Raw genomic sequence first — 12156 nt, forward strand, 5'->3', positions numbered from 1 at the left:
TTCTACGTTTCAGTAAGCTCATGAGATGTATTTGTCCACTCAGTCAATGATTCGGCTGTTTAACCAAATAATCAATGAGCCCTTTCCTTAACTTCATATGAACCTTCACAATGAGCCAATAATTTGGGATGGGAGGTGGCTATCGGGTCAATGACACAATCTCTTGGGCAGAACTCCTGAAGAAACATGCTATGGTCGTAATTACAGGCCTGTGCCATTTGCATCTTTTCTGTGTGTTCTTTTAAGGATGGGGGTTTTTCCAAATCTATCACGTAGTAATTGTACAATATATTCTAATATATTTGTCGAAGGGAGTGCCTTTTCCTCCAAACCTTTTTTTAGAATGTCCAATATGCCGCAGGGTTGTCTCCTATATAATATTTTAAAAGCTGAGAAAACCACAGATGCTTGGGGTTTTCTCGATAGGCAAACAATACAAGGGGAAGCAATTGGTCTGAGTTCCTTCCATCCTCACTGACCACTTTGCATAGCATTTGTTTTAGGGTCTGGTTAAATCTCTCAACGATACCTTCGCTTTGAGGATGCTATACCAAGGTGTTTAAAATGTCTCCATGGTAAAGGCATCCCTTTGTCTGTTAGGACTTCTTTAGGGATGATGACTATTGCAATTCTTGTGCGATTGCTTTTGTAGCAGCTGTATGCAGAGGGACAGCTTCAGGATATTGGGTAGCATAATCAACAAGGACTAAAATATATATTTATGTCCTCTAACTGAGGGCTCTTGGGGTCCTACTAGGTCAACCCCGATTCACTCAAGGGGAATATGAATAAGGGGAATGGGGACTTGCGTAGCTCGGTCTGTTTTAGGAATTTGACCCAATTGACAGCCTGGACAGGAAGTGAAAAAGCGTCAAACCTCCTCATTAATCCCTGAATTGGAGCTTAATGTGCTCTAGAGCAATCCAAAGACATGCAGGTTAGGTGGATTGGCGATTCTAAATTGGCCCTAGTGTGTGCATGGTGTGTGGGTGTGTTTGTGTGTGTCCTGTGGTGGGTTGGCACCCTGCCCAGGATTGGTTCCTGCCTTGTGCCCTGTGTTGGCTGGGATTGGCTCCAGCGGACCCCCATGACCCTGTATTCGGATTCAGCGGGTTAGAAAATGGATGGATGGATGTGCTCTAGAGTCTTTTCAGTTCCTAAATGGGCTCCTAGAAGATGGGTGTGTGCTAGTTCACAGATGGCCACCAGTAAGACTGCAGCAATAACAACAACAACCGTACCTCCCTCTCATGCTTGGCTCCCCAATAGAGAAGATTGTTATTTAGGACAAAGTGTGGGCCATGTGAAATAGGATGCTGATTGAGTTGAAAATTAACCAGAACGACTTCATTTTTCACAGACTTAATGGAATCATCATTCTATTGCTCCTCTTTTTATTTGCCTGCTGGTCCGGGGAAACACCATACTTTTGTGGTCCTCAGTCTTCAGAGCATCATAGTTGGCGACTGTCTCCTCCGTGAGGTCATAGGAAGTCTTCTGTGCTTCCCCCTTTAAGAACAGCACTATTATGTTAGTCCATTCTGCACACTCCCAGTGATTCCTCTTGGCTGTACATTCAAATATTAAAAAATAAGATTCAATATGGTCGTTACTCTGGAAGGAAGGAGCTCACAACGTGTTGGACAGCAACATGTGCTTGTGCTTGACCTTGGACTCTGCATGCTGCATTCATTATTCTCCCACCTGGAGTTTCAGGGTCAGGAGCTTTGAGGCCATATTAGCCAGAATTGTGTTGAGGTCCTGCTCCTGGCTCATCTTTGGAGCAAATCCTGCTGACTATGCCAAATGTGGACATAAAGAACACAAGAAACAGAATGAAGTTTGGGGTAGCCAGCCCGTATACTTGGCCACAAGTAGTTTGAGTGAAAAAAATGGTCTTTACAGACTGGAGTCAAAAACAGGACTGAGTAATAGTATTGAAAATGGCGGATATAGGAGAAGTGGTGGAACTGGAACCGGAAGTAATGTCAGTGAAGGTGGAACTGGAAGTGACGTACTTAGACTCAGGCAGGATTTTTTCAGCTGTTCTGCAGAGGAAAGAGAGGAAGGATCATTGCACACTGCCACACTCTGGCATGTAATTACAACCATTTGAGCCCTTTAGTTGCCTCCCATGCGCACATGTGTGACTGTATGTATGTATGTATATATATATATATATATATATATACTCCATTAAAAAATGAACTAATTAATTGCATAAATGATTGTAATTAATCATGAGTACTCTCATCTAACATTCCATCCATCCATCCACAGCGTCACGGGGGTCTGCTGGAGCCAATCCCAGCCAACACAGGGCGCAAGGCAGGAAACAAACCCTGGGCAGGGCGCGCACACACACACACCCGGGAAAATTTAGAATCACCAATGCATCTAATCTGCATGTCTTTGGACTGTGGGAGGAAACCGGAGTACCCGGAGGAAACCCACGCAGACACGGGGAGAACATGCAAACTCCACGCAGGGAGAACCTGGGAAGCAAACCCGGGTCTCCTAACTTCGAGGCAGCAGTGCTACTACTGCACCACCGTGCCACTCATCTAACATTAAAACCTGTAATTATAAAATTAATATATAAACCATAAAGTAAATATACACTGAATAACAAAAGTAATGTAGAATCAACACAGAGAAATTAAAAATAAAATAATGGAATGGCTTCAATTTTAACTTCTTCTTCTTCTTTCGGCTGCTCCCATTAGAAGTTGCCACAGTGGATCATTGTTTTCCATGTCTTCCTGTCCTCTGCATCTTGCTCTATACACCCATCACCTGCATGTCCTCTCTCACCACATCCATAAACCTTCTCCCAGGCCTTCCTTTTTTCCTCTTTCCTGGCAGCTCTATCTTTAGCCTCTTTTTCCCAATATACCCAGCATCTCTCCTCTGCACATGTCCAAACCAACACAATCTTGCCTCACTGATTTTGTCTCCAAACCGTTGAACCTGAGATGACCCTCTAATGTACTCATCTATCCATCCATTTTCCAACCTGCTGAATCCGAACACAGGGTCACGGGGGTCTGCTGGAGCCAATCCCAGCCAACACAGGGCACAAGGCAGGAACCAATCCCGGGCAGGGTGCCAACACACCGCAGTCTAATGTACTCATTTCTAATCCTATCCATCCTCGTCACACCCAATGCAAATCTTAGCATCTTTAACTCTGCCACCTCCAGCTCTGTCTCCTGCTTTCTGGTCAGTGCCACCATCTCCAACCCATATAACATTGCTGGTCTCACTACCGTCCTGTAGATCTTCCCTTTCACTCTTACTGATACCCGTCTGTCACAAATTACTCCTGACACTCTTCTCCATCCATTTCACCCTGCCTGCACTGTCTTTTTCACCTCTCTTTCAGAATCCCTGTTACTCTGTATTGTTGATCCCAAGTATTTAAACTCATTCACCTTCGCCAGCTCTACCCAGTGCATCCTCACCATTCCACTGACCTCTCTCTCTCATTCACACACATGTATTCTGTCTTGTTCCTAAAGATCTTCATTCCTCTCCTCTCTAGAACATGTCTCCACTTCCTAGGGTCTCCTAAACCTGCTCCCTACTCTCGCTACAGATCACAATGTCATAAGCATGGGGACTCCTGTCTAATCTCCTCTGTAAACCTGTCCTTCACCATTGCAAATAAGAAAGGGCTCAGAGCCGATCTCTGATGTAATCCCACCTCCACCTTGAATGCATCCGTTACTCTTACTGCAGACCTCACTGCTGTCACACTTCCCTTATACATATCCTGTACCACTCTTACAAACTTTTCTGCCACTCCCAACATCCTCATGAAATACCACAACTCCTTCACGACACACTGTTATATGCTTTCTCCAGGTCCACAAAGACACAATGCAACTCCTTTGAGCCTCCTCTATACTTCACCATCCACACCCTCAGAACAAACATCACATCCTCTTTCCTGGCATGAAACCATACTGCTGCTCGTTTATCATCACCTCCCTTCTCAACCTAGTTTCCACTACTCTTTCCCATAACTTAATGCTGTGGCTCATCAATTTCATGCTGCTCATCTGTCCCTCTTGGTCCCTCTGTCTAATCCACAGGTCCTTTTCTCCCTCCTTAGTGTCAAACCTCTCATACAACTCATCATACTCCTTTTCTTTAGCATTTGCCTCTCTCATCACCTTAAACTTTATCTTCTTGTAATCCTATTTACTTTCTTTATCTCTCTGATTATCCCACTTCTTCTTTGCCAACCTCTTCCTCTATATACTCTACTGTACTTCCCCATTCAACAACCAGGTTTCCTTTTCCTCTTTCCTCTGTCCAGATGTCAGGCCAAGCACCCTCCTTGCTGTCACCCTTGCTACTTCTGTAGTAGTCACCCAGCTATCTGGCACCTGTTCACTGCCACCCAGTGCCTGTGTCACCTCCTCCCTAAACTCAGCCTTGCAGTCTTCCTTATTCAACTTCCATCATTTGGTCACACAGCCCTAAATGGTCTCCTCCTCCTGGTGCAAGGAGACAGCCACAAGGGTATCTTTAGGATCAATTTAAAGCAGGCAGTTCTAGACTCTGCGAAAGAGCAATGGACACTCGTGTTTCAAGTCTCACAGCACTTTTCCCTTTACACATCTAGGAAGGCTCAGCTTCTGTAATCGACTTCACAGTTAACACTAAGCCTTTAACTGAGAGGAAACACGTTGGCCAACAACAGGAATGGGTTCATTTAGCTCTGGGTTCTAGCTCTTTATAGTAAATACGGTCATTAATGCTTAAAAAATGATGGCATATGACGGGAGTGCAAAACAAAATAGCTCTATATAGTCTCATCCTGCTGGTGAACCAAAACAGCCACAAACCTTTCTTTGGGTTCGATTTAAAGCAGGCATGACTGGCTTCAAAATAAAACCAAAAGCATCATCCCTGGTGTGTCGTTGGCAGTTCTTTACTCCACTTTGCTTTGCTTTGTATTGTGCCTTCTAAAATATTTTGTCTACTTGCAGTCATGCATAAATGTGGTACCAACTTTCACTCGGTACTATTGATAATGAGGGGAAAATAAACCTAGTACTGTTAAGAAAACGTAATTTCTGTACCAAGTCAATACCAAAGTATTGGTTCTTGCGACATCCTTGGAAAGGCTATTGATTCAAAGGAATACTTGGCCAACTGCTAATGATGATTTCTTCTTAATGTCTTAGGTCAGTTGAGATTAACAACACTGATGCAGAGGGTCGCTTGGTTCTGTCAGATGGGGTTGCTTATAGAAGCAAGGATCTTGGTGCTGATATCATTTTGGACATGGCTACTCTCACTGGAGCTCAGGTATCGTGCTTCTACAGAACTCTTAAACTCTTAAAAATGAAACTACTTGTGTCTGTGCTGAAATGGTTATGCATTCATTTTTCTTCTCCTTGTTCATTCTTCTGCTGACATTTACTGTTCAAGTGAGGATCTCGTAGTTTCACAATAATTTTATTTTTGTTTAATAAGGGAATTTCAACTGGGAAGTACCATGCAGCTGTAGTGACCAACAGTGAAACATGGGAAACTGCATGTGCCAAAGCAGTGGGGACCTTATACATCCATTGGTCTACTGTCCAGAGCTACATTTTAGCGAGTTTACTTCTGCTGTGGCAGACATGAAAAACTCTGTTGCGGTAGGTTTCTTTTTAAAATGGCTTGTATGGCACAGAATTGATTCATTAAAAACAACAAATATTAGATATGCAAATTCCAGTCATGATTTTGTAGAGATTTTGGTATAGACCTAAAACCAATACATTATGTTTGTTTTAGTCCCTGTCAGTGACATAACATCAATTTATGAAAAAGAGTAAAGTGCTATTGCAAAAGAGATAACCACAAACAATGTGCATGTGCTTAGGTGATTGCCGCCATAAAGTTTTTTTTTAATAATGCATCACATGTTAAGGCCTTTCCATTCTGTGCTCTGAAAAGGGTGTTTTATCTTAGAAGATATTTGTAGGTTCACAAAGGAATTCTCTGCGGTGGGCTGGCACCCTGCCCGGGATTTGTTCCTGCCTTGCACCCTGTGTTGGCTGGGATTGGCTCCAGTAGACCCCCATGACCCTGTGTTAGGTTATAGAGGGTTAGACAATGACTGACTGACTGACTGACAAAGGAATTCTAAGTGTTTTTAGTCCAAATGTCATGTGAAATGCAGGAATTAGGTCAGCATAAATTGTGATTTGTTGTTGGGGGTTTTGTTTTTCTTTCTTACTGATCTTGTCTTTGTACTGGAGACTGGTTATTTGGACATGCTTGATCAGTCACATAATGACACTTGCACGGTGATATGCTAAAAAAAAGAACACATTTTTAACAAATTTGATGAAGACATGAGATCGATGGGTGTTTTGTAACTTGATTTATGATACATGAAATCCATAGTATTACAACAGGTGAAGTGGAAAGATAGTCAGTTTCTCTTTTACTCTCCTAGAGTATGGATGAAATAAAAAATAAATTGAATGCTCTGTTTAAATTAATCAATACATTTTGTTCTGTTATGTTTAGTTTTCTACCTCCACAATAAAGTAAAAGTAATCTTGACTTCAGCGTGTGTTTGAGATCAGCACTTAGATGTTTGTGACATAGTAGGTTGTGGTTCCTTAGTTGTGATCAGGCCTTTTATCTGCCATTTACAGGACCGTGAGAATGCACAGAGCTCCTGTGCCGCTCTCTTTATTGCCTCCCACATTGGCTTTGACTGGCCAGGTGTCTGGGTTCATGTGGACATAGCTTCTCCAGTTCATGCTGTGAGTATTGTTGTATAAAGCAGTTTGTTGACCTGAGAACATATCCTCCTTTATTACAAGATATTAACGTTGGTCTTTGTCCACAGGGGGAGCGAGCCACTGGTTATGGTGTTGCACTGCTGTTAGCCCTTTTTGGCCGTGCCTCTGAAGATCCTCTTCTAAATTTGGTATCTCCTCTGGGTTTAGAGACTAGTATGGAATGTGATGAAGTTGAGCGTGATTCTAAGAGAAGGCGCCTGGTCTAATTTCAGTTCAACCAAACTTTCTGCACTGATGGCTTTGACTTAAGTTTATAGATGAATAAAACTTTCCCCTATGCAAATTTGTATTGTTTTTTTTATTTTCCATATAAATAGTAACAATAGTGTCTTATCAGAAGACAAGCTTAGCACCTTAAAAGCTTTTACAGTGAATATTGCTCATATCACTTGAGGCACAAGAAAGTTGTTTTCTGTGTAATTGCAAATGTATCTAGGTATGAGAAAATATTGCTAGATAATCAATGTGTGCCAGACTGTAATCTGACAAGGCTGCTGTCCTTGTATTTGCCATTATGGCCGTCTATCTGAACCTAATCATACAGTAACTGAAGAGCTTTGGGGTGGTCTATGATCTGTTATGGATTTTATTCACACTTTCGGTCAAACATGTTAAACACTTCAGTGTTTCCAGTTTTTCTCCAGTTTAATCCGTTGAAATGCAATGAATGACCTGAAATGGTGAAAAGGTAAGCCATAAACTGCCATAGGTTTAAATTTAATGTTGAGGTTCGCAAAAACTTGAGGGGGTGGGTCGGTGGTAAGGAAATTCCAGAATTTTACAAATAGGCCTTCTTCAGGGAATAAGTTTAGCCTTGAAAGTTGAAGCAATTTGTCCTGATGTCCCAACTTCTATTGATTTGTGACAGCAGTAAAACCGTCACCGGGTCTTTTGTCGGTGTGGGGAGCCGGAAGAACCAGCAGCCGCTATTTAGTCATATTAAGTACAGTAGTAAAGAGTTGACCGGTGCAGTGCCGAAAGATTCGTAAAGTGAAGATTCCCCATAAGACACTTAATGTTAGCACATCATTCCGGTAACTATCAGATTTGTGATTGTAGATAATGCCTTTGCTTATCGGCTTGGCGGAGCCGCCTTCTTATGTGCACTAACCGTGTTGGTGGTCAGTTGATGGGCAGTATTCCCTTTATGCTGCTAAAAGCCAGCAAGCAGCTGATTTTGCAACAGGAGGAACGAAACAGGAAAAGGGGGAAAACAATCACAGTATGGGGATGGTAATAGTTTTACTCCACTCGTTCATGTATTTTATTTCTTGTTTAAGAGTTTAGATGTAATCCCCAGGGAAGTATGAGATATATGTGGGAATAAAGCTAGGATAAGGGGATATTCCTCCCCCTCTATCTGAATGGTAGGACCCGATTGGGTTTAAGCGACTGGGAAGAAAATACTTAAAAGGCCCCGGTGCCATTCGTAAAGAGGGGAGTGTTGAGGATAGGTGTTGCTATTGCGTGTATTGCAAAGGTTCATTTTTTCCCCATGCTCAAGCTTGTGTTAAAAGGTATTTTTACAAACTTTTTAAGCCAGCAAGTCTCCTAGATTTTGGGGAGAGCTTCATCACTTGGGTAGATAGAGGTTTTGGCTGCTACATAACCATTGGACCAGTTATTCTACCTTTTGTGATTTTTGTTTTTTTTTTGTGTGTTAGCTTTGGACTATGTGCAGTTGTTTATGAGCCCTTACCTACAATTGGACTTATACAGGAATGTTTTCAGCAATTTATTGAATTCATCCTGTTTTTTGGATATGACTATTTTGGTCTGCTTGATTGTTACATTTTATTTTTTGTTGATCTTGTACTTTATCTCACCCACAAATACTAGTTTATCATTTTTTTGCAATAAACATTGGTGACTTTGATTTCAAGAGACTTTGTACTTTATCTGGGTTCTGGGGTACCTTGAGCGATGTGCGGCTATGAAATACTAGCGGACACGGACCGTAGACTGTGTTTTATGACACGATTACTTAGCCTCTTCCAACTCTGCTTTACACCCTCTAAAGTGCTACTTGGACAATACTGCACTGTAGATAATTGAAAATTCCAGTGGTAACGGGAAGAAAATGGAAATTAACAAATGAAATGAGACGGAGCATTAGTACCCTTAGAAGTCTCAGGCCTTTCATTTAGAGAAATAGCCAAAAAAAAAAAAAAAGTGTCAGTGAGTACGTCCTACACGATCTAAAGGCAACTGGAAACTGGAAGAAACTTTGATAGGAAGAGATCTGGCAGACCCAAAGTTAAAACCTAATCAGAAGACAAGTTTCTGAGGGGCACCAGCTTGTGTGGTACGCACCTCACAGCTCAACAGTGGTCAAGAAGAGCAAGTCTCAGTCTCTACCGTGAAGAGGAGACTTTGTGCTGCAGGTTTGTCAAGGTGACTGGCAGTAAAAAAGCCATTCCTTAAAGGACAAAATTGGGCCTTGAAATACTAAAAGTCGACTACTGCAGACTAAGAGAAAATCTAATGGACCAATGAATCAAAAATTGAAACCTTCAGTTCTTCACACAGGGAGTTTGTATGCCATTGAGTTGGTGAAAGGATGGTTCCTCAGTGTGTGATGCCAACTGTCAAACATGAAGGAGGAGGAAGTGCCATGGTCTGGGGTTCTTTTGTGGGAGGTGGAGTTGGTGACTGGCATTCTGAATCAAAAGGGTTACCACAGTTTGGCTGCTCTATCAGCAAAAGGTGGCCCACGACTTTGATGAATCCAAATTTTGAATACAATTTTGTACACTTATTGATTCTTTGTCTTTTTTTTTTTAAGTTTCGATTGTGTATTTGTTCTATGCCTTGCTTTCATGAAATATTAAGACATTAAACTGTGTACATTTCCATAAAAGCTGAAAATACCGAGGTGTTCTAAAGCCATTGAATGGAAGTGTATGTAGGATTTTTTATATATTTGATTTACAATTTTCCATCTACCATTCAAAGGTCTGGACACACCCTGAAATTGTCATTTTTTTTGTAGAAATTTTGTGTGTTTATATACAGTAGATCCCCGCAAAGTCGCAGTTCAGATTTCGCGGTCATTCTCAGATTTTTCCTTAAAACCTAACTAATAATTGTTAGCGGAAACCGCAAATATCTGCCACGATTTTTATGGCTTTTTTAATGGCAATACTGTGCTGTAGAGAGAACAGAAAGCAACCGTAGAGGAAAATGCGGCTTGGGATGGTGAAAGTAGCCAATAGAACTTGGAACTGCAACTGGTCTTCTGCTGAGGGTGCAGGGGGTGTTGGGGTCAAAGGATGTCAGTGTGGCTTTTAAAAAGGCGGGCCGATGACCAGAAGCAAAAAAAAAAGGTTTTGTAATTTGTGTTTCAAGTTCCTGTCTGTCTGCCTTCGGTTGGGTCACCTGTACTTATTCGTTTTGTCCTGGATTGTTTCGTGGTTGTTGTCTGGATTGCCTGCCGTCTGCCTGTGTATATGAGGACTGTAAGTGGATACATGGCCATCCTGCGAAGAAAGGAGCGCTCCTGAACCCGTCCACCCATCTTCATCATTTCAGGAACTACCGGTAAGACTATCTTTACATTCCCATTCAACATGCGGATCTCTGAACTATCTATTTCATCATTACATTTCGTCCGTTGCCGTTTTTTATGAGCTTTACTGTGTGTGTTTTGTTTGTGCTTTGTTGTATTTAAGGTGTAATCGCTGTAAGGGGAACAGGGCCGGTATCATTTTTGTTTTACATTCTTTATTTTTGTTTTTGTCTCTGTTTGTGAGTGAGTGTGGGTCAGGCCAAGGCTGGGCACGTCCCTGGAATCCCCACCATAAAAATAAATAAATCACCGTCTTCTCGAAGGTGTGAATCTTAGCGGCACCAGACCGCTACACCGTTATCCATTTCTCCTCGCTGCTGATTGAATGCGGCCCTGTGACACATCTCCAGCTGAGTGCTCTTGTGTTTTCCGTTTTGTTTTTCTTAAAGCCCCAAGATGCCGCCAAAATGCCCTGCACCTACAAGGCTTCTGGTTCTGTTATTTCATCGAGTAATAATTTCCGTTTGTTTGCGCTAATGCGATCTTTACTGTCCTTTTTTTTTGAGACTTTCAAATTTTCGTACTTCCATTATCTCTAATGTTTTCTGCATGTGTATCGCGCCAACGTTTTTGAATTATTTACGACGTTCTACTTTGTCATCTACTCTTTGTATTTTATTCCTGGCATGGTTAAACCTCTTGGCACAAAGTCTTGCCTTGCAAGACGTGGAAGTATCGCTCTGAAAAAGTCACGTCTCATCCCAGGACGTTTTTTTATTATAATCGAGAGATTATGGCTTTCTTTTTTAATGTAATTTTTATATATAACTGTAAATCCCCATTTTCAGTATCCATTCCTCCAGTGTCTTAATAGTCCTCCCCCTTAACTCATTTTTAATTAGTCATGTATAAAAGCTAATTGGTTATTAGAGAAATTTTTGTGATAGCATTAGTGCTGCTAAAGCCTGTTCTGGTCACTTGGGTTTCAAGGTACTGGCCTTCTTAAAGTTTAATTCTGGGTTTAAAAGTGGTCAAAAAAACCCTACTTTCTCAGGAAACGTGCCAGTCTGTTTGGTGTAAGGCTGCTCCATGTGACAGACTGCCAAGAAACTGAAGATGTCATACAATTGAGGATGAGGACATCAGTCGGTAGTTTGAGAAACAAACACCTTACTGGTTTGTCTTCTTCTCTACACCAAATACCAGTGTCATGTGCAACAGGCAAATAAATGAGAAATTATAAAGAGCAGAATTATGTGCATCTGGGTCTTTACTATTCTCTTAAAGGGGACACCTTTGTATGAAATCTATATTTACTTGGCAGTCTGTTACATGGAATACCCTTCCTTCTGCTAAAGAAACCAACAGATTGACATGCTTCTTGAGAAAGCCATTTCATTTCAGACATTTCTGAACCCAGAACTAAACAAGAGAAAGGAAAAACAGGTTTCAGTGGTGCTAATGCAATTAAAGGTTTCTCAGATAACCAATTAGCATTTAAACGTGACTGATGATGTTATGAGGTAAAGGAAGTGACCATTAGGACACTGAAGAAATGGCTGGTGAAAATGGGGCTTTGCAGTTATATGTCAATAATAATTTAAAAGTCTGTCATTTCAAGCTGCAATAGCATTTGGCGACATTAGTAGGGTGTTAGCAAATGTATTAACTTCCATCAAAACAATTTTTGTGCTGTGTCCAAACGTTCGACTGGTTGTGTGTGTGTGTGTGCAGTGAATATTATAACACAAAAGGTTTGGTGGAAAAACAAAAATAGCAGCCTTAGTTATTCCATTCCATTTTTCCATACAAGTTTTTTGGGAGTTTTTC

General features: G+C 41.4%; 1 protein-coding gene across 1 annotated transcript in view; it reads left to right on the forward strand.

The window, feature by feature from the left end:
* npepl1 (aminopeptidase like 1) overlaps positions 1-7101 on the forward strand; it is a 60013-nt gene extending 52912 nt beyond the window's left edge. The window contains exon 12 of the mRNA XM_039734926.1: positions 6866-7101. Within this exon, the coding sequence (XP_039590860.1) occupies positions 6866-7024 (159 nt within the window). The 3' untranslated portion in view covers positions 7025-7101. The remainder of the gene's footprint in view (positions 1-6865) is intronic.
* Positions 7102-12156: the final 5055 nt, after the last annotated feature.

The sequence above is a fragment of the Polypterus senegalus genome, chromosome 14 (genome assembly GCF_016835505.1).
Source record: "Polypterus senegalus isolate Bchr_013 chromosome 14, ASM1683550v1, whole genome shotgun sequence".
Lineage (NCBI taxonomy): Eukaryota > Metazoa > Chordata > Cladistia > Polypteriformes > Polypteridae > Polypterus > Polypterus senegalus.